This window comes from Sinocyclocheilus grahami, unplaced genomic scaffold (assembly GCF_001515645.1).
Source record: "Sinocyclocheilus grahami isolate Dianchi unplaced genomic scaffold, SAMN03320097.WGS_v1.1 scaffold294.1, whole genome shotgun sequence".
Lineage (NCBI taxonomy): Eukaryota > Metazoa > Chordata > Actinopteri > Cypriniformes > Cyprinidae > Sinocyclocheilus > Sinocyclocheilus grahami.
Window position 1 is genome coordinate 686040 of NW_015505473.1, and position 22459 is coordinate 708498.

Consider the following 22459-nt stretch of genomic DNA (forward strand, 5'->3'; position numbering starts at 1 on the left):
ATAGTTCACATGATAAGAAATATACTAAAATAACAAAATTATTGAAATTATATTAACTATTGATATCTATATTTAGTAATAATTTATTGTATTATACTATATAATATAACAAAATATAAAACAATGTGCTATGAATAATTAGTTTAATGTAGTCTAATGTAAATTTTACATTTTCCCAGAATTCATTTAGAGGGAATAGCACAGCTAAAAAGAGTTCATTCCTTCTGTTTGAGGGTAGATTTTGTGTAGTGTGCCTTGCTAGAGAGAATGATATTTCTGCCTACATGTGTCGCCCACAAATCTGCACATGTGACCCCATTTTTGTCACCCTTTCCATTACGTCACGCTTCTAAACAGCCTTATCATCTTTACGGCCGGTTCAAGGCCTGTCCTGCTGATGCCATGTGACGTCCCAGTGTTTTATATCAGCGCAGACAGCGGCGGCCCACTGCAGTGCAGTACACTGGCCCTGTACGGCCTCTCCCAGCGGCTAACAACCAGATCCCTGTGATCTTTTACAAGAGCCTGGCCCGGGATAAATCATTAAGTACGAGCTGTCCTCTAATCGCTAAATTACCCACGGAAGGCGGGCATTCATCGGAGCCTGGGCCCGGAAAGAACAGTGTATCCCCTGCCAAACCGTCACTAGCTGCTGTTAGATGCTTATAAATTGTAGTGAGCAGATGGGTCAAGGTTTTGATTTGGTCGTGACCCGCGCTAATAAATCCATATGATATAAGCTGAGGAAAGCTCGTGCAGACACAAGCCTTTTCTCTCCCGAAGACCCACTGCAGTGTAACCGTCCCAAGAGTCTTTGCAGTAGGATACGGCATTGGGGATAGAGAAGAAAACTGGACAAAGACGGGGGAATCAGTAAATCGATACGTTTTGCACTGCTAAGCTGCATGAACACACGCACACATGCGCACACACTGAGACACAGGAAAGAGTTGCACTTGCCAAAATACTTTTTATTGTTTTAGAGGGAGCGTGGGATTTTTCTCTCTTTCTATTACTGGTTTTGGATCATTAAGCTATTGATTTTTGTTTGGCCGTGTAAGTGGTTTGCCAGGTCTCTGCAGGGAGAGCCAGGCAGGACTTTTTCTGGTTGTGACAGACATTCCAATCCTCCCCTGGGCCACACTGCGCTCCAGGCCTGCCGAGAAAGAGAGGAACCTCAGAGAGAGAGAGCGAGAGAGAGAGAGAGAGACGATGGATCAGGGAGAAGTTTGTTCAGGTTATGAAAAAGTCAGTGAGTCAGAAATCAATCGTCAAACAATGCCTGTGTTTACTAACTGAAAACTGTCCAGTATGCACTGTGTTCTGTCTTTGAGTTTGAGGTACATTTTTGTTTCATGACTACATAAAGTTGTATTCAGGTGGCATCCAGTTGTCATCTTAATTACTGTCATTTTGTATTTTAGATTAAAAATTACTCAAGATTTGTCAAACCAACCCAATAATGAGTCAAACTTGAGATATAGGCTGGATTCGGAATAGCATACTAACATACTACTCATAATATTTCTGCCATTTAATAATATAAACATATGGCAAATTGTACAACTAGTGTGGTATTGCTAATTCGGCTGCTAGAATCACTCCTCTTATTGTACGTTTATGCATCGCATTATACATAAAAGGTTACTTGGAGCACATTACATCGTGGGAAATATTGGCAAGTATAGTTGCCAATATTCCATGCTTTTTCACTGTATACTGCAGAAATAGTAAGAGCTACATGTTAGTATGGTGTTCTGATGGTTTGAAGAAGGAATTCTGCATACATTGAATGAATGCATGAGTTGGCACATCAAAAAAAGAAGAAAAAGAAAAGAAATTCAGTTCAGTCAATAATAGGTGATTTTACTTAAGATATTATATGTGCATAGTTGTTTTAAAAAAAGTATGAATTTGTGTAAATTGTAAAAATAATAATAATAAAATAAATAAAAAAGCTTCCATAATTTCCTACATTCTATTTGTATTAAAATAGTTCAAAATAGTTTTAGGGGCAGACATTTTTGGTTTGGTTTGGATTTATTTGTTTATTTATTTTCTTACTTAAAATAATTAATTTATATTTTTTATTTTATACTTGCTAGATTCTTGCATTTATGCTTTATTTCATATTTGCTATACATGTTAATGTATAAATGCTTTTTTTATTACTTTTTTCTGTATAAAAAGAAAATTTGCTTGAAATTATACAGCTAATGTCATAAATTGATAGGGCTGGGTAAAAAATATCGATATCTCGATTATAATCGATTCTAAGTTTTACGAAACGATATCGATTCTTAAATCCAAAGAATCGATTAGTCTAGCCTGTTTTCACTTAATGCACGGAACATTGAAGGGCACCTCCCATCCAATAAATTGCAATAAGCATTGTGCTTTGGTACTTTTAATATGAAACAAAGTCTCAGATTTCAAATTATGTCAATTGTATTCCAGTATTCAAACAATAAATGCCGTTTTGGTGCTGTTTTGTGGCGCGCCTCAGTTCAATAAAAGCAGCAACGCGAGGCGCATCTCCTCCACATTAATACCAGTTTCAGCACAAAATAAACATGACTAAACATCCGAAGGTAAGTTAAAAGAAAGAGTACAACTTTACAATCCGTATCCTGTCTCATGTAATCGCTCAATCAGTGTTTCAGCTGCGCAAGGACATCAATATAACGTCTTGTAAACAATGTCATGTAACGTCACATTTACCTCAGAAAAAACATATTCGGTGACCATAAACTCATTAGTCAGATAGAAAAATAAACTGTAGAGAGGAGCATTTTGCTAAATATATGCACCATATAATATATTTATTATAACTTTTACTGTTCTTCAAAGTTTAATTTATATTTTTTATGATAGCCACCATTTAAATGTTTATATTTTAAAAAACGAATTGAAGTAGAAATATTATGTAATTGTAACTTTTATTATAAAACTTCATTAAGTGTAATTTAAGCAAGTTGTATAGCCTAAAAAATCAGTCAGTTTTAACCTTCAATATTATAGTAATGTAGTACCAACTGACTCATGTATATTTTACAGCATTAGTTAAGAGATTTTTTTTCCTTGAGAAAATTTTGCATGTTTACCAGATATATATCCAAAATAATCGATATCGAATGGAATCGAATTGCAAGCTTGTGAATGTGAATCTAATCGAATTGTGAAATTTGTGTCAAAACCAAGCCCTAGAAATTGATTTTGCTGGAAATCATCTGTATGGCATACGATGCAAGATATATAGTTTTCAATACATTCTAACTGACGATTCCAAATCACATTGGCTAATATGAGTCCATATTTCTTTCATGCCAACAAAGTGAGAAAATTTTGCATGTGCATGTTTACCAGATATATATCCAAAATAATCGATATCGAATCGAATCGAATTGCAAGCTTGTGAATGTGAATCTAATCGAATTGTGAAATTTGTGTCAAAACCAAGCCCTAGAAATTGATTTTGCTGGAAATCATCTGTATGGCATACGATGCAAGATATATAGTTTTCAATACATTCTAACTGACGATTCCAAATCACATTGGCTAATATGAGTCCATATTTCTTTCATGCCAACAAAGATATTAATTGCATAAACTGGTGCAGTAATTGATTGTTTTCTTTCTTTCTTTTTTTTTTGGCTGGTTGAATTGTTCCTAAAACTATTTTTATGTAATTTGATTTAGATAATTTATGTTTTACAAGCAAATTATTTGTATTTGTTCGGTTCATGTTCGGGCTTTAGCCGATCTGAGCGTTTAGTTTGAGCGGACATCTTTGGGACTGCTTGAAGTGTGCTTAGAAAGTCATTAAAGACCTGCTTTTTCATGGCAAGAGTCCATAGTATTTATTATTCATAATTTGTTTGGTACATTCAGTGCAAATGATTTTTTATCATACCTCCAAGTACAGTGTCATGTTAAAACATAATTTTTTGACTTTTTGTTGCCAGGCCAACAGTCACCAGAAACAACTCTCTGGAACATTCTCCAATTTTCAAAGCCAGTGTAGCTGAGATTCTGCCACTGTACGCAACTGCGCTCCATTGTCGAGCACTAATGTTCTTTGTCCTGACAATAAAAACCAGCTCGTGAGATTTCTGCCCCGTCTCCATCCCCCAATGCGGGAGACTCCTTCATTAGGCCTTCATTAGAAATTCACGGACACAATTTGGGTGAAATTTTTTGCATTAATAATGAAAGCGATGTCCCCGCTGCACGAGGGCCGGGGCTGGCGGTCTTGGCTGCCCTCCCGACTGTGCAGAGGGTGTCTACAAATAAAAGGGAGTAAACTGAGGAGAAAGCGGAGCTCCTGCGCTGCTCTTACGCCCTGTGGGGGGAGGACACCATTTCATTTCTCTTCAAAGAGCGGAAATATGAAACAGTGTTTCCTTTCAGCCGTCACCATCCTTCTCTTTTTCTCTCTTTCTTGTTCTCTCTCTGATCACCCCTCCCTCTTTGAGGAGCGTGTTTTAAATGATTAAAGATTTTAATCATTGTTCTAAAATGCTACAGCGGGCTGGCAGGGGCCACAGGGAGGTGCAGTTGGTGGGGGAGGACGTTTCGGGGGTTGGCGGGAGGTCTGTGGAAGCAGGAGCGATTATGTTTTAGAAAGTGCTTGAAGTGACTGCTGCTCTTTGCTGTCCTTGCCGCTCTGAGGGTGAATGAGTTTTTTATTCCAAACTTGTGTTTTTCATTTTCATACTTGTGTGTGTGTGTGTTTGTGTGTGTGTGTGGAGTCTCTCGTATGGTCCACATTGCAGCTTATTCAGGCCAAGAACTGCCAAATTAAACAGAAAGCCTTTAGAGCGTATAAAACAATTAATTTTCAGCCAGAGGTTTGAGGCGGTTTTCTTTTGTTATTAATTAATACTTTTTTTCAGCAGGGACACATTAAATTGATCCAATGTAACAGTAAATACATTTATAATGTAACAAACTATTTCTGTTTTAAATCAGTTCTGTTCATTTGAACTTTCTACAACATTGGCAATAATAAGAAATGTTTCTTGAGCTCCAAATTAGCATATTAGAACAATTTCTGATCATGTGACACTGAAGACTGGAGTAATGATGCTGAAAATTCTGATTTGCACCACAGGAATAAATTAAATTTTTAAATATGTTCAAATAGAAAAGAGTTATTTTAAATTGTAATATTTCACAATACTGCTGTCAAATACTGTATATGCAGCCTTGAAGATACTTCTTTTAAAGTCATGAAAAATGGTTACCTACCCCAAACTAAATTTTGTTCACTATTTTGTTTCGTGAAAAAATTTTAATTTACTAGAAGCATACAGCTATAATCAAACTTCATAGTTATTTTGCTGAAAAATGATGGTATATGATACAAAACAATACTGATTAGTATATATAATTTTAGCACATACTTACTGATTGTTTTTGCAAATTTGACTTTAACTTAACTTTAACTAGCTTGATAACATTCTAATACATGGACATTTGTTATTATTATCAATGTTGAAAACAGTTGTGATGCTTAATATTTTTGTGGAAACTGTGATGCTTTTTTTCAGGACTGATGAATAAAAAGTTCAAACGAACAGCATTTATTTGAAATAAAAATCTTTTGTATAAATATTTTCTTTACTGTCTTTACTGATCATTTAATGTTTCTTTGATGAATAAAACTATTAATTCCTTTCAAAAAATAATAAACAAGATAACTGTAAATGTTCAATGTTTTCTCCATTTTTGTGTGCGAAAGACATCAAACGATCAGTGAATTACCTGTGGCTGAGACTAGTGTGTGACATAAATTATGTTTCTGTCATTGCCATGACATTTATTTAGTTTAGGTCATTATATAGTTTAACTGCCTTTTCCAAAGCCCATAGAGCACATTACTAAGCAGACAATTGTCTCGTTCAGCCAAAGGCCGGTTTATTGTTCCTGCTTGACCTGTTGAGAGACTTTTAGAGACTCTGACACACTGTGTTTTAACGATATTGTCTGTAAATCAATACCTCACTTCATGCAAATTCCTAACTCCCACAGTTCCCTTGTCCCTGATTGCAGCTGAAACATTTCTGGTTCCTGGTTCTCCAGGGGATATGAATTCAATACTCTGGTGCTGATTTGAAAACGATTTTAATCAATGCCGAGGATTAAATTGGGAATCTATCCGTTTCACTTCACTTTTGGCAGGTCTTCCTGCTGTCACACTTAAAGCCTCAGAGTTTGTCGCCTTTGCTACCGAGAATCCTCAGAGGTGCTAATAAGATTAGTTTCGCTAGGTGTACACGCATGCAAACATCTGTGATCATGGGAAGAGGATGGATGACACAAACCCTTGGAGACTGAATCAAAATAACCCAGCTGTGCTCGCCACCCATCTTGAAGGGCTCTGCTGACCTTTTCTGAGGAATGTCGCCACTCTGGTGTTAGTCACATGAATGACAGCCGTGTGCGTGCGTGCGTGCGTGTGTGTGTGCGTGTGTGTGTGTGTGTGTGTGTGTGTGTGTGTGTGTGTGTGTGTGTGTTTAGAGGAGCTGGTGGGTGCTTGGCTGATTCAGCCAGAGAAAGATAGTAAGTGCATTCATTGGAAAGCAATAGTCTAATAAAGTACATGTGAGTTTATTGTTAAGGAGCGGATGGGGGCACATCTGCAAAAGAGTCTATTCTAATGAGCGCAGATGGAGTCTGCGATTCCGAGAGAACATGTGACGTCAGTCGGCCGCCACACACACACACACACACACACACACACACGGCTGGTGCGATCTGTGTTTCCAGCCAGCATTCGCTATCCAATCTGTCACTTTTAAATGGCTACTATAATATAATGAATTCTGTGATTTGTACCATTTATAAGTTTGGTGTCGGAAAGATTTTGAAGTCTCTTATGCTCAAAAAAGTTGCGTTTAATTGATCAAAAATACAGTGTATACAGTAATATTGTCTGTTTTATTATATTTTATTTAAAAATTTAATACTCTTTTGATGGCAAAACAGAATTTTCGGTAGCCATTACTCTAGTCTTCAGTGTCACATGATCCATAGAAATCATTGTAATATGCTGATTTGTTGCAACATCGCTACTTATTATCAATATTGAAAACCGTTGTGCTACTTAATATCTTTGTGGAAACCGTGATACATTTCTCACGTTTCTATGAGAAATAGAAATTTCAAATAAACAGAATTTCAAACTTTTGGAACATTACAAATGTCTTTACTGTAACTTTTGATCAATTTAATGCATCCTTGCTGAAAGTATACATTTCTTTCAAAAAAATGCTGAACCCACACATTTGAAAAATAATCATATTTTGTTAGAGTGCGTGTATACTTTTTGTATTGTACACTTATTTGTGACTTTTTTTGACCGATTCATTAAAAAGATTCTGCTCATTGGAGTGATTTGTTCATGAATCAGACCTCAGTTGTAATCCTGGAAGTTTGTTGTTATGTGCAGCCAGAGAGGATGGAGAGAAAAAAAAGAAAGATTTCTTTTCTATTTGTTGTTTTGCTATTGTTTCGTGACAACAAACGAACGTTCTCTCTAATTATATTTAATTCAGAACGCTCACAACTCAATAATATGAGGCAAAAGTTCACTAAAGCACTAGCTTTCCTTGGCACATTATGACAGTTATATAATATAATAATGTCTGATTCAAATCATCATCCCAGTGAATGCTTCTGTCATTTTATGATGCTTTTTTCATCTTTTTTGAAGTTTGAAAGCTTCAGTTGCCATTCATTTGAATAATATGGAAAACGTGGAGCAGTGTTCCACAGAAGTTACAAAGTCATACAGGTTTGAAACGACATGAACGTAAGACATAATTTTCATTTTTCGGTAAACTGCTTTTAATCAAGTTATTAGGTGTCTGATGGTTGTATTACCAAGTGCAAGTCCTTCAAGGACAGATGATTGTGTGTGTTCTGGAGGTTATCTGTGAATGTGTGTGTGATTTCATGTCTGGGCATGCCAGGATGTTGAAGGGGCATGTTTTGTTGTTGTGTGTATTTGTTGGTGTGGGCGATCTTCTGTTCCAGCCTGTGTGTTTAACTCCATTTAAAACGAGGCAGTTCTTTGCTGTAATGATTGCTTACTGCTGTAAGAGCGCTAAATAGTCCCCGAGGACTGGGTTTGCTGTGGCCTCTCTCTCGGAAAAAGGCTTATGCGTCACACGTGGTACAAGGAGAGAAGAGGTGGCTTCTGATAGCCTGACACCTTCCTACCCAAAACTGTCGGCATCCATCGCATTTGCAGTAATTTGTGCCACGATTCTTGCACTTTCCCATTCTTTTCGACACCTCTGTTTCTACTTGTTTGACTTTTTTGACACTGTGGAGAGCGAATACAAGGTCAGATGGATGCTTTCACCCCATCCCAACCTCTCACATCCCTTTATGGCATGATTTGATGGGTCACATGGTCCACTTTTGACCCATTTATGTCTAATGGTAAAAGTGTGCAAGTCCTACCCGTCAGACTGTCCTACCAGGGTTTACTCTGCATGCGCACATCAATATTGTGTCCTTTTTCTCATGCTGAACAACAATATTTAATGTATCTGCATTACTGTAAGGGTAGGTTTAGGGTTTGGGTAGGTGTAGACTTTAATAAAACTCAATCTAATAGGTAGAAAACATTTTTATTATTGGTTTCCTGTAGCTGTATCCCTTTTAGCTACAACCACAAATATAACACATAATTACTGTATTTGCATTACTAGGTTTAGGGTTGTGGTAGGTGTAGATGTTAATAAACCATAATTGTACAGGTAGCATTTTTTCGTTGTCGAATTGTACATTCGAATTGCTACCTCCCACTGTTTTAATGGGAGGTAACAAAATCTGACAGGGTAGCACAAATCGACAGAACACCGGGTCAGTTTCACTTAACCATGGCCATGGTCACAAAAGCAAACCAGTATCATAAGTGTTACTGTAATTTCTTTATAAATTTAATTTTTGACCTTTTGCCGTTGTCCACAAAATTTTTATTTTTAAATTCTATGTATTTATTTTTACATTCTTGTGTTTTATTCTATTGACTGTTGCTACATTGCAAATTGTATTTTATTTTATTATTTACTCTTCAAATGACCTCTAAATTGCATATTTTATTTTATTGGTTGTTGCTACATTGCAAACTTTATTTTATTTTTCATTTTATTTGCTCTTTAAATGACCTCTACATTGCATAGTTTTTTTAATCTTATTTATTTTTTACATAATTGTATTTTTTGTTGACTGTTGCTACATTGCAAATTTTATATTATTTTATTGACTTTATTTTATTTTATTAATTTATTTACATTTTTATTTAATTTTGTATGACCTCTACGTTGCATAGTCTACATTGCATAGTTATTTATTTATTTTTACATTACATTATTGTATTTTATTTTATTTATATTATATATTTTATTTTATTGAATTTTACATGACTCAAATTTTGCAAATGTAATTTTATTTTATTGATTCTGGATTTCTGCATTCCAAATAGTGTTTTTTATTATTTGCTTGTTTGTTTGTTTGAGGAAAGGAAATTGACAAGAGGAGAATTAAATTCAGAAACTTCGGGAACCGTATGCAAACTTTTGTTGCCCACACAATATGTCGGACCCAGTGAAACCAAATATTTTCCAACTAGTCTATCTGTGCATTTGATTTCATATTGAAGAAGGTAGCAGAAAAGAGTCAAAAGATCGCTTGGAAAGAGAAAGGCAAGAGCGTATAAAGTGAGACACCACAAGAGCCCTAATAGTATGAAGCTCATAAATAATCTCTAGGCAATTACGCAAGTCCACTTAGAGCTTCACTTTTGTGTCTTGGTAGTGAGAGGAGAAAAAGAAAGGGGGAAATGCAAAAAAGAGGAGGAGGAGGAGGAGAGTGAGTCCCCAATTTGACAGCTTTTGGGCTTGTTTTTCATTTTTTATTCATTAGATAAGTAAAAGCAAATACAAGGAAGGCAAGGGGTGTTGTGCGGTGATTTATGTTTACTTCTCTGAGAGAATGCAGGATTTATTTGCAACCAAGGCTTTACGCTCCACACACCGCAAAGCTTTGCATTACTGAGAGCGAGCGACAGAGAGAGAGAGCGAGGAGGTGTAATGTAATAAAGAGGGACATATACTTTCTTTTCTCTACGTCTGTCTCTTTCCCCCGTGTTGTCAAATAAATGTTCTCTTTTTATCATCACTATCATAATGACCGCAGGCAGCTTATTGCGGCTGTTTATTGCTTTCATATGTGTGATTATGCAGTGATGGGAGAGAGAGTGTGTGTTTGTGATGTGTAATCTGCCTCTAATGGATTAGGCCCAACTTTAATGAGCTCATCACACACACACACTGAGACACACACTTGGAGAAACACTTGGATCAGAAGAGAGAGAGAGCGAGAGGTTGGGACTGGTACTAAAAAAGGTTGAACGTATATTTTGATTACTGACAGCTGCTTATCTGTTGCTAATATGTCTATTATTCACATATTGGTCAGTGAAAAATCAAAAGAATTGATTATCCGTTTAATTGTGCATAATTAGGAATGAAAAATAAATAAGCTTAACTTAAATGCTTCCTGTATGTTTTGTTGCCAATGTTGAATGCCGTGCTAAACTTTTGCTCGCTAATCTGTTTTGATAGCATCAGTGATACATTAGGTTAACGTCTGTAACATCGAAAACCAAGCGTTTCTAAGTCGAGTTTATATATTATCATGTCACAGGATACAAATCAAATAGCCATTATTCACTTTCAGACAGCCTCACAGGCAAAGGTGAAAGATCTCTCGTTTCAAATCCAGTTTCAGCTTTATTCCCATTAGAGCGTGTTTCACCTCAAGTTCCTGTTGCACTTTATAAATAGGCAAAATAAAACTCTATTACGTTATTGAGGAGTATAACGCTTATGTAACACAAGAACAAGAAACTTCCCCCAAAAAAAATCCAAAATGAATTTACTTAAATACAGCACATTCATAAACATAAAAACAATATGAAAATAAAATTCAATGCCATTACTAACTGTCTAGATAATGTCCCTGGTTTTATTGTGCATGATTCATCAGTGCATGTAAAAAAAATAAAAATCAGAGCCTTTTCTGCTCATGAACGAGGATCAATAATATTAAAAGAACAGTTTACTCTCTCTCTCTATCCAAGATGTAGATGAGTTTGTTTCTTCATCAGAACAGAAATTTAGTATTACATCACTTGCTCACCAGTTGATCCTCTGCAGTGAATGGGTGCCGTCAGAATGAGAGTCCAAACAGCTGATAAAAACATCACAATAATCCACAAGTTATTATTATCATCAGTTAACAACCTGTGAAGCAACCTGTGTTGCCTTCTTACCATAATATTTACAAGTGAAAGAATCCAAATGTATTTGTATTTGTTTCTTACGAAGACGCAGCTTTTGCTTCACAAGACGTTAATTGTGGATTAATAAAGTTAATGGTTATTTTAAAAACTTTAATAATTGATGGACTGGAGTCATGTGGATTATTGTGGTGTTTTTATCAGCTGTTTGGACTCTCATTCTGATGGCACCCATTTAGGATCCATTGGTTAGCATTGTGATGTAATGCTAAATTTTTCCAAATCTGTTCTAATGAAGAAACAAACTCATTAACATCTTACATGGCCTGAGGGTGAGTACATTTTAAGCAAATTTTCATTTTTGGGTGAACTGTTCCTTTAACCAGTAATGTCAGATTTCATGATCCAGTCAAATCCTGACGCATACATTATTTCCCAGCAAATATTCTGTGAAAAGTCACTTTATAGAAATAAAATGAGTTGCGAATGCTGTTTTGTGTCATTTTTAATCGCATTGAAACTGAAAGGAAAAAATTGATGCCAGAATCTGACAAGAAAGCCACTGAGAAACTGAACTAAATAAATTAGAGAGAAAAAAACATGAATGTCAATATTTCACAGGCAGATGGCAGATTCCCGTCTTTATGGGTTCGATTAGCTGATGTCTTTCATTGCGTGACATTACATTTAAGTCCCTAGTAGTCGTTTTCACAATAAAGTGCACAAATCACATTTCTGGCAAAAAATTGTCTTTTCTGCTTTATTAACCAGGTGCTTCCGAATGCACCTGTTATGGCAGAGATTCTGTGCAGATTGAAGTCACACCGGGTCGCGTCCTGAAAGAGCACTTTCCTGTCCCCCCCACTCCCCGGTTAAAGTTGTCTCATTTTCATTTGACACAATTTATAGACGTGCCTCCAAAGCCATGCGATATTTTACACTCCTGGATCATTAAATGAAACCCTTCGGAAGCTCTCGAGGTGCAAAGCACTTTTGCGGGAGGTGTAAAACGCGCAGGGTTTTGACGGGCGTCCCGGGCGCCGGGAGAGGAGGAGGATGGTGGCAGGGGTTTAAAGAGGCAGCCATCCGTGTCGTTTGGGAAGGTTACAAGGAGCCACGGGACTCCGGCACTTTAAAGACTTACCTCAGGACATGCTGCAGTGTGAGAGAGAAAGGGAAGGAAAATGAGTGTGAGTTATAGGCACTGTGGTGGTTTAATAATTCAGTGAAATCCAAATTTGAGCAGATGCCCCTGGTGCTCTGGGTAAAATAAAGCTATGCTGAATGGGAAGGAGGAACCTTAAAAAGCAGAAGCAGGAAGTAACATTTGAAGAGTGCCAAGTGGAAATTGTGCTCGAGTGGAGGTCGCTGGGTTGCCGTGCATGTTCCCACCAGATTACTTTCCTCATTGAAGATGTGTGACACATACTAATCATTTAAATTGTGTGTTAGGGGGTGTTAAAGCTGCACTTATGTGCTATGTAAAGACAGGTTGGCTATATGATTAATATATAATGTTTAAAGGGGTCATATGATGCTTTTTTAAAGATCATTTTTTTGGTGTAACAGAATATGTTGACATGCTTTAATGTTAAAAAAACACATTATTTTTCAAATGCTGTACATTATTGTAGGTCCTCTATGCCCCCAAAGAGAAAGGAAAACTTGAAATCGCATCATGACCCCTTTAATAGAAAAAAATTAAATTTATTTATTTCTAAACAGTTATTTTTGGCATTCTGTATAATGTTTTAATTATTTAACCATTGATATATATTATTTCTGTTTGTTATTATTGTATAATTATATAGATCCAATTTAATTAAAAAAAATATGAACCATATATATTTCTATACAATCATTTTATGTAATTTATAAAATGGATAGTTCCGGTCCTTGATTCTGATTGGCTGAGCCGCGTTCGAAGCTGTTGTAAATTACTCTACAAACATACACCTTTGTTTACGTTTGTCTGTTGCTTGGCAACCACTTTGTTGCAACCACAACTGATTCTGAGGAACTACATTGATTGGTGGAAGAATACTGTTTTTATTAATATCATTACACTTTATTTGCTCTGTTTTATTTTGTGAAACCGTACTACGTATATGGAATAACCGTTTTATAAAAGCAATAAGCCACGTGAAGCTGTGGTTTACAGTGAATTTATAACAGCTAAGGGGCTTTGCGTCGTGCCTAACAATGCCCCTTAGCTGTTATAAATTCACTGTAAACCACGGCTTCTTGGAGCTTATTGCTATAATAATGTACTTCGTTTAATAAATTCAAATGAATGTATGTGTGTGCGTGTATCATAATTTAATTTTAAATGTCAGTTTCTCAAAATATCTCTATCACGCATATATTTATATAATATATAAAAATAAGTCATTTTATATAATGTGTATTTATTTAATATAGGCCTAATGTAATAATATAAATATATGTTAATGTATATTTAATTATTACAGAATGTCATAACTTGATTTTTAATATCATAAAATTTAAAATGTCTCAATCTGTATCAAAATGTCTTTATCATATTCAAATGTCATTTAAATGTCTCAAAATCTTAAAATTGTCAGTGCATTTATTCACTTCTAAGCAACTTCCACCCAAAACGAAGAGTTTGTCATTATTTACTCACGTTATTCACTCACTTTTAGAGCATTGCTGGTAGCCATTGACTTCCATAGTATTTTTTCCATGCTATGGAAGTCAGGGGCTACCAGAAACTGTTTGGTGACCCACATTTTTCAAGAAAATGTATTTTGTGTTCAGCAGAAAAAAGAAACTCATGCAAGTTTGAAACAACTTGAGGGTGAGTAAATGATGACAGTATTTTCATTTTTGGCTGAACTATCCCTTTAAGTTTATTTTAAGATTTATATGATTTTCAGTGTAGTCTCAGATTTTTGGACCCTACTGTATTAAAAGCCTTGTCATTGTTAGAGAGCTCTGCTACTCTGCAGTGTACTCTCTGCTTGCTTGTCAGTCAGGAAAACACAAGACTGTAGATTTATAATTTATCATTATGTGTTTTTATTTAGTGTTTGTTTGCTGGCTCTCGTGTCTTGAATGGCTCTCAATGCAATCTGAGCTCAGCACAACAAAGGCAGGGGTAGCTCATCCTTCAAGAATTACCTCCTCCTCCACAAACCCTGAAAGAGCACGCTTAACCCTTTGTGGGGAAATGAAAGGAATATCATTGTTCCTACTGTGAGAGTGAACTTTGAATTTTTTCTGCCTTAGTTTGTAGGAAAGTTTGCTCCCTGCTCTTGCTATGTGACCTGCAATTCAAAGCCTGACTTTTTTAAAGCTCACTGTAGCAGTATTTTATAGACAGCCCAGCCGCTTGTATTTGAATATAAAGGCTGTGATATTCATCATACTTATTTTTTCTCCAGGAGAGCAGAGGAAAAAGTGTTAGATTATTCATTGCGTGCTTTCCATTTATCAAAACAGAGCAAGAAAGGGTCACATAGGATATTTCACATAACTAAAGTTGGTTTTGCTATTTTGACCACTTACCAGTTAATTTGTAGGATCAGTTGCAAGCTTCATAAACACTAGTCTTAAAGGAATTGCTCAGCTAAAAAATGGAATTCTGTCATCATTTATTCATCCTCATGTTGTTCCTAACCAGACTTACTTTCTTCTGTGGAACACAAAAGAAGATCTCAGTAGTGTTTACATAAAGTATACGTACGTGGCTAAGCTAAATGTGCTAACCACAACATTACAGGTTCAAATGCAAAGACGTAGGCTTTCTGTATCATACAAAGAGTGTCTGTATTACTGTACGTGCATTTGTGTATCAGAAGCAGTGATATTATGCAGAATTGGACATGCAGGTGGTGTGTAACAGCTCATCGTGGTTTTCTGGAGTGCTTTAGAATGGGCTAACAGGAGGAAAAAAGAACCCCGTGGTGGAAGACACTCCCTCAGCGCAGACCCACGTGTACGTTTCTGTGGCCGTTTAGCCCGGCTTGTGTGCATGTTTGTGTGTGTGCCAGCATACCAGAGAGTTACATCACCATAAGGCCGTGCCATGCTGTGGCTCAGTGGCGGAGATACGGACGGCGGGGCCTGTACAGATGGAGACAGAAGGTTTCTGGTGAGGTAAGGGTGTGCCTGTGAGGTACAGAGACAGAAAAGTATGTTTTTGTGGTAATATATTTATAAAGAAGGGTAATTTAGCAGAATTATGCGTGCTTTTGTATGGATTTGCGCACTCGTTTTTGTCCGTGTTCACACATATGCATGCAGGAGGCCATTTCTGCTTCTACTACTTTTCTGTTCCTTTGTGTAAAAGATTTTATCCTCTCAGAATATGTGATGTGGAGCTCGGGAGGCTAAAAATTGGCCTGCTCAATGCTGCCATCTAGAGGTGGCAGATGAAAGTCCTCTAAGGGCCTCTGAAATCACAGTTTGGAAGTAATGTGGAAACCTGTGGCGCAACAGTGACAAATGTCTCCAAATGCCACATTATGTTTCATTCAGCTCAGTTTTATGACATGCCATCACGTTCGGTTTTAAAGTGTGTACTGAGTGTGCACTAAGTCTCATTCCACATGTACCTGTCAGATGCACCCTGGGAATGTGAGCGCGTTTCATGCATGTCCTCCTGTCGGGATGCATAAAAGCTATGTGTGAGAGAAGCACTCTCTTAATATTCATATCTAAATAGTTTTAGAGAACTATTTTTTATTTTGATTATCATGGCAGTGTATGTTTGTCAGGTTTTTTTTTTTTTTACATTTTTTTAAAGAATTTCAATGATTAAGTATTTTAAAATTACACATTAATAATATTTTAATAATATTTAATAGAAAAAACCGAAGCAATATTTTAATATAGTAAGTTTGATTAATTTGAATTAACATATTTAAGCTTTTTTATGTATACAAGAATTTCAGTGACTATATGGGTATATAAAAATAGCAATAATTTTAATAATTTAATACAAATATAAAATATTTTAATAGAATAGGTTTATGATTCATTTTGAATTAAAATATTTGAGTTTTATTTTTTCATTTATAAAATAATTTTAATGACTGGGGTATTTAAGCTCATCACATTAATAATATTTTAATAATATTTAATAAAATTAATCTGAATAATATTTTAGCTTTTTTTGTGTATAGAAGAATTTTGATGACTATGCGTATTTAAAAATCATCACATGAATGATATTTTTAATAATGTTTAATAAAAAAATGAACAATATTTTAATAGAAACAGCTTGATTAATTTTAAATTAACATTTCTAAGCTTTTAAATTTATCAAAATATTTTCACTGACTATAAAATTAAGCACACGAAATAATAATTTAAAAAAGAACAAGTTTGATTAATTTCGAATGAATATATTTAAGCTTATTTTTTACTAATTCTTTCATTTTCAGAGAATTTTGATGACCGCAATGGCATGTCAAATTTAACAGAAAATTATATTTTTAATTGAATAAATTCATAACTAATTTGTGATTTAAACTCACAAGACACTTACTCACATTTGTGTGAGTGTGCACTAGATATCATTCCACATGTACCCGTCAGATTCACCCTGGGAATGTGAGTGCATTTCATGCATGTCCCTCTGTCAGGATGCATAAAGGCCGTGAGTGTGTGAGAAATGCTCTTGTACGAGTGTGTCTCTCTCATGGGTGAGATTCTGGTTGGGGGAACACTATTAGCACACATAGCAGAGTCCATTTGTGCCATTGGGAGGGAAACATTAAAATGTATGTGAGTAGAGGCCTGCTGGGATACTGTGTGTGTGTGTGTGTGTGTGTGTGTGTGTGTGTGTGTGTGTGTGTGACCTTGCTCTGCTCCCCGATCTATGTCCAGATCTACCTCTCTTTCTCCATCGCTCTCTCTCTCTTTTCACTATTCCCTCCGCCCTCACTATCAGCAGCCATGGTAAAATAAATAATGCATCAAAACACATTAAAAACTTTAGCTGGGCTTTACTGCCAATAAAAGAGGAGGATGCAAGGGATGGAGAAAAATAAGGAGTGAGTGATCAGGTCTGAAAAAGAAGTGAACTTTATGAAGTGAGAAACCCCAGAGCTGTTGGTCTGGACCCGAGCCAGGACGCCACAGGTGTGCTGACCAGGTGCACTGTGGGTATTTTTCTGTCGTAAATGAGTCACTGTGAGTCCAGTAAAATATGCAGTTGGAAGATGACTTTAATAAACAGAATTAGTGGTTTATTGGCATTGCAGGGTATTTAATTAGTTTATCGTTATTATGCATAAACAAGGACGAGCACAGAAATGCACACGCAAACTTTTATACTCTCGTTCAGAGGTTTGTTATAACGAAGTCATTTAAAGAAAATACTTTATTCAGCAAGGCCACATTAAATTGATTAGAAGTGACAGTAAAGACATTTATGATGTTACAAAAGATTTCTATTTCTAATAAATGCTGTTCTTCTGAACTTTCTATTCATCAAAGAATCCTGCAAAAAGGCATAACTTTTTTCCACAAAAATATAGCAGCATAACTCTTCAACGTTAATGATAAGAAATATTTCTTAAGCAGCAATTAGGATGATATCTGAAGGATCATGTGACCATGAAGACTGGACTAATGATACTAATAAAATTCAACTTTGCATCACAGGAATAAATTACATTCTAAAATATATTCAAATAGAAAACTGTTTTTTTAAATGGTAATCATATTTACGGTTTTTGTTGTATTTTTGATCAAGCAAATTCAGACTTGGTGAGCATAAAATGCTTCTTCTAAAACATTAATAAAATCTTACTGACCCCAAACTTTTGTACAATAGTGCACGTTTTCAATAAAACATTATTTTATGAAGCATTAAACATTAAAACATCTGTAGCAGTTTATTATTGCCATTGTATTACTGTAACCAGTTGTTTAATATTTTAAGTTATTTTTCTGCTTATTGTTACCGAATGTTGGCATTTAATCATGTAGAGTAACATATTTATTAACTTAGCAGATGCTAAATTTTGTCCAAATTGAATAAAAAATTAGTGGAAAATACAATAAAGGATTTACTGTATTGTAAGATTTTATTAAAAACTGCTGTAAAGAGCATTAACTGCATTTTTATGTCACTTTCTGTTGAATAATGAAATCAACTTATTGCGTGGTATTTTCATGACTCTCATCAAAGATGAAAGACTGCATTCCTTATTTGAAAATTAAATTAGGATTTCTTAACTAAAAAGTAATTCAATGTTGCAAAGACATTATGTACTTAAACTACAAATAAAATAATTGTATGTGGTCACATGGCTGGGCAGAAATGTACCTTTTTTTATTAAACCAAACAAATTGCATTGTCATATAAATGGATATATATCTGGAGCCAAGGAACATTTGACTTGATTTGATTTGATCAATTTGACTTTAGGCTACCGTACGCTGCTATTATGCTTCCCCTGTTTTTGGCTTTTAGCAGACGAAGAGACTTTCTCCTCAAGGACTTTTTCTGTATGTACGATGCAGACAGTGAGAGGGAGTGTAGAAGCTGCTCATAAAAACATACCTGCTTCGTCACAACTCATTTCCAGAAGTAAACTGCTGTGGATGAGCGATAGAGAAGTGGAGTTTGTGTCTTATTTTCGGGGGCAGTGCCCTGAGCGATTGTCTGTAAGGCCACTGCGCACGGGTTCGTTCCCCTCCTCTCGTCTCCTTCCTGCTGGCAGCGTGACAATTGGCATTATTAAAAATTGATTGCCGCAGACCGTTCCGTGGCTTACATGTATTATTGAGCCGGAGTCATTCGGGAATGTGCCACGAGTGAAGGAAGCAGAACGAAACACTTTATGATGGTGAGCGTCTTTTAGTGAGACCTCACACACAAGTGCCATTCATACACATAAACGGAGATGTATGCAAATGTGTTGCATGCTTTGACTTGCATTTCTTTTAATAACGCTTTGTGTGTCTGACGTTTACTCTGGTGTGTTGTACAACTGTAAATTAGTCATTCTAAGAAACATTTGCCTTTTCCTTTTCTTCTGCATTATCCGATAAGACAAAAATATTTTTAAGTGTTAATAATCTCAAGTTAATAATATGGTGATATATTCTGTGTTGGGGTGGAACATTTCACACCACAATTGCTGCAGCTCACCTGTTATGGTGATGGTATAAGGTTATGGCTTTCTATTTATTTAGGTATTCAAATGATTTTTCTATAAATAGAAAGGGGAAAAAAGCTAATTTCATGTGCCAGGGTGGATATGTTATGCTTGAGAAATTGTGTCAAGCATGACAGAACAACAATTTATGAATATTAAATGAGATGAGATGTTTCCAAGTTTGAACTTGGCTCCTCAAAACTCACACGATGTCACTTCCTCTTCATTATGTCATTTAAAATGATTTTTTTCCCCAGGCTAATTATGGTGTGACGGGGAAAATCAAAATTCATAGAGAGAAGTATTCTTGCTGAAATCAATTTAAATATTAATCTAATTTCAAGATATGAATCATTAAATATTAGAAAATTTATTATTTTGATTTTCCAGGCAATGTATATTAGTATTTCTAGTTTTCTTTTTTTTTTTTTTTTACATTTTGACTGGTAATATGTCAAATTATCAAATGAAACATCTTTAAGCTTTTTTTATTTTTACAAGAATATGATGACTTAGCACGCAACAATCAACACATAAAATGTTTATTAGAATAAGTTTATCATTACATTTGAATAATTTAATTGATAAAAGATTTTGATGAATGGGCATGTAAAAAAAATCATTATGATTATTTTTGAATAAACATATTTAAGCTTATTCTTTTTATTATAATTTTTTTAAGAACTTAGGAAATAATATTTTTAATAGAATAAGTTGAATTCATTTTGAATTACGTACAGTAAACTTAATCTTTATTTATTTATTTTTTATTTATTTCAATATCTGTATGACATGATTGCAAAGAAAAATACTTTGCAAAGAATAATTTCCTAATTTTGAATTAACATATTCAAGATTTTTGTGGGCATTTCATCAAACATTATGGGCACAAATAGTACTGGAATGGCTCATATACTATCGTATTGATACACACTGTAAATGTGAACACTTCACTTGAATAGTTTTTGTGCTCAGCTACAAATCTAATGTCTTCTCTTGTCTTTTCCCCTCTTCTTTCTGTCTGTCCTGTCTTTTCCCCTCCCTCGTTCTTCTCTCTCTGTTGCACAGATGAACAGGCCAATCCAGGTGAAGCCAGCTGACAGTGAGAGCAGGGGAGGTAGATTTCCACTTCTCTTTTGTTCTTCTTCCTTTCCTATTTCTCCCCCACCTTCCTGTCGCTCTAAATCAGTGTCACCATTACCGGTAGATGTCCCCTTCTTAAGTGTCATAGATAATGACGCACTTCGATGAGACCCGACAGTCATGCAGGGCCCCAGAAGATCTTGGGCCGGCCCTCACACGCCTTACATAAGTGTGGGTCACTCTTTTTGTCTGATTATTTCCCTCCACTGATGTGCTGGGAGAGCTACTTTTTTTTGTTTTAGTTGTGATGCACGCGCGCACACACACACACTTTTGTGAGTTTTTGTATGGATGCTGTAGGAAAGAGTATAGTATAGTCAATTTAAGGATTCTTAAAAATGTAAATGGGAAAACAAATATGTAATTTTTATATTTAGTGTTAGTATTTTATTTATGGCTTCTCATAATTCAAATATCACTTTTCATCATGTCATTTAAAATGAATTATTTTGAGGCAAATGGTGGTGTGAGAGAGAAACACAAATTTATGGACAGAAGAATTATCGTTGTTAAAATAATTTAAATTTTAAAGAAAACTATTTTTAATATAAATGTTGTTATTTGCATATTTTGATTATTGGGAGCCATTGGGATAAACTATTAAAAACATAATTGCAAGTTTTTATCTCAATTCTGACTTTTTTTTTGTTTGTTTTTTTTGTCTCCGCTGTTAAAAAATAAAAATTGTAATTGCGATTTTTTTTTTATCTCAGTTTACATTTCACAATTATGTTTTTGTTTCCACCACTACAATAAAAAAATAAAATTTTAATTGTAATAAAAAATATTATCTATATTATCTCCCTGTTCTTACTTTTTCTCTCACAAAAGTTTATATCCCACAATTCTGATTTGTCTCATAATTCTTAATTTTTCTCAGAATTGTATAAACCGATTTAAACTTTAAAAAGTCTGAATTGTGAGATTAAAAAAATCGCATTTACCATTTTTATTTTTTTTTTAATTCTATGGCTGAAACAAGCTTCCATAATTATAATTTTTTATTTTTTATGAATTTCAGTGACTATGAGGATGTAAAAATCATCATATGAAATACTATTTTGAATAGAACGCTTTATTAATAGAATAGATCTGTCTATTTATTTATTTGTTCATATCTGCTTATTGGTTCTAGGTAGCATTAAAAAGCACTGAAAAAAATGAAGCCAGATGCTTTGAAGACCCAGAATATAGATGCTGGTTTTGGAGAACATATAAAGAAACATCAAAAGGTTCTCCAATGACTTCTTAAGACCTTAAAAATTTCCTTCTATGACATCATGACTTTAAAGGGTTCCCTTATTACATCATAAAAACTTAAAGTTTCCTTATGTCTTTATAAGAACAAAAATATTGTCTTGTGGCATCTTAGGAAGTTCTCTTATGAGATAAAAAACCAACAACTTTTTTCTTCTGTGACATCATAAGAACATAAAAATGAGCCTAATATAGCCTAATATACTTATTTGTAAGTGTGTGTGGGTGTGTGTGTGTGTGTCTGTGTCTGTGTGTGTGTTCATGGGAGTGAGATTGACTTTGCATGTGTGTGTCTGTGTGTCACTAACAGACAAAGTGGAAGCAGTTTGGTGAGATACAGCTCGTCTTTCCCACCTTTTTGGGTCAGATTTTCCAGATAACCAAGATTGATGGACCCACAGAGAGAGCGAGACATACTCATAGAAGAGTCTCTCTCTCTCTCCTTCATAGTCTCTACCTTCATTTCATGCCATACGTTCCTTCCTCTAATTGAGAGCGTCTTCCTTTACTCACACTTGACAGATCAGTTGTCTTCGTCGTGATGGACAGCTGAATTTTGTCCCCCTGTTAGCCCTGTAAAAACGCAATATATGTCCCTGCGAAG

The 22459-nt window shown here is 35.2% G+C and overlaps 1 protein-coding gene across 1 annotated transcript in view; it reads left to right on the forward strand.

Annotated features, from left to right (window-relative positions):
- LOC107600881 (CUGBP Elav-like family member 4) overlaps positions 1–22459 on the forward strand; it is an 81533-nt gene that overhangs the window by 39710 nt on the left and 19364 nt on the right. The window contains exon 3 of the mRNA XM_016292859.1: positions 20524–20572. Coding sequence (XP_016148345.1) covers positions 20524–20572 — 49 coding nt within the window. The remainder of the gene's footprint in view (positions 1–20523; positions 20573–22459) is intronic.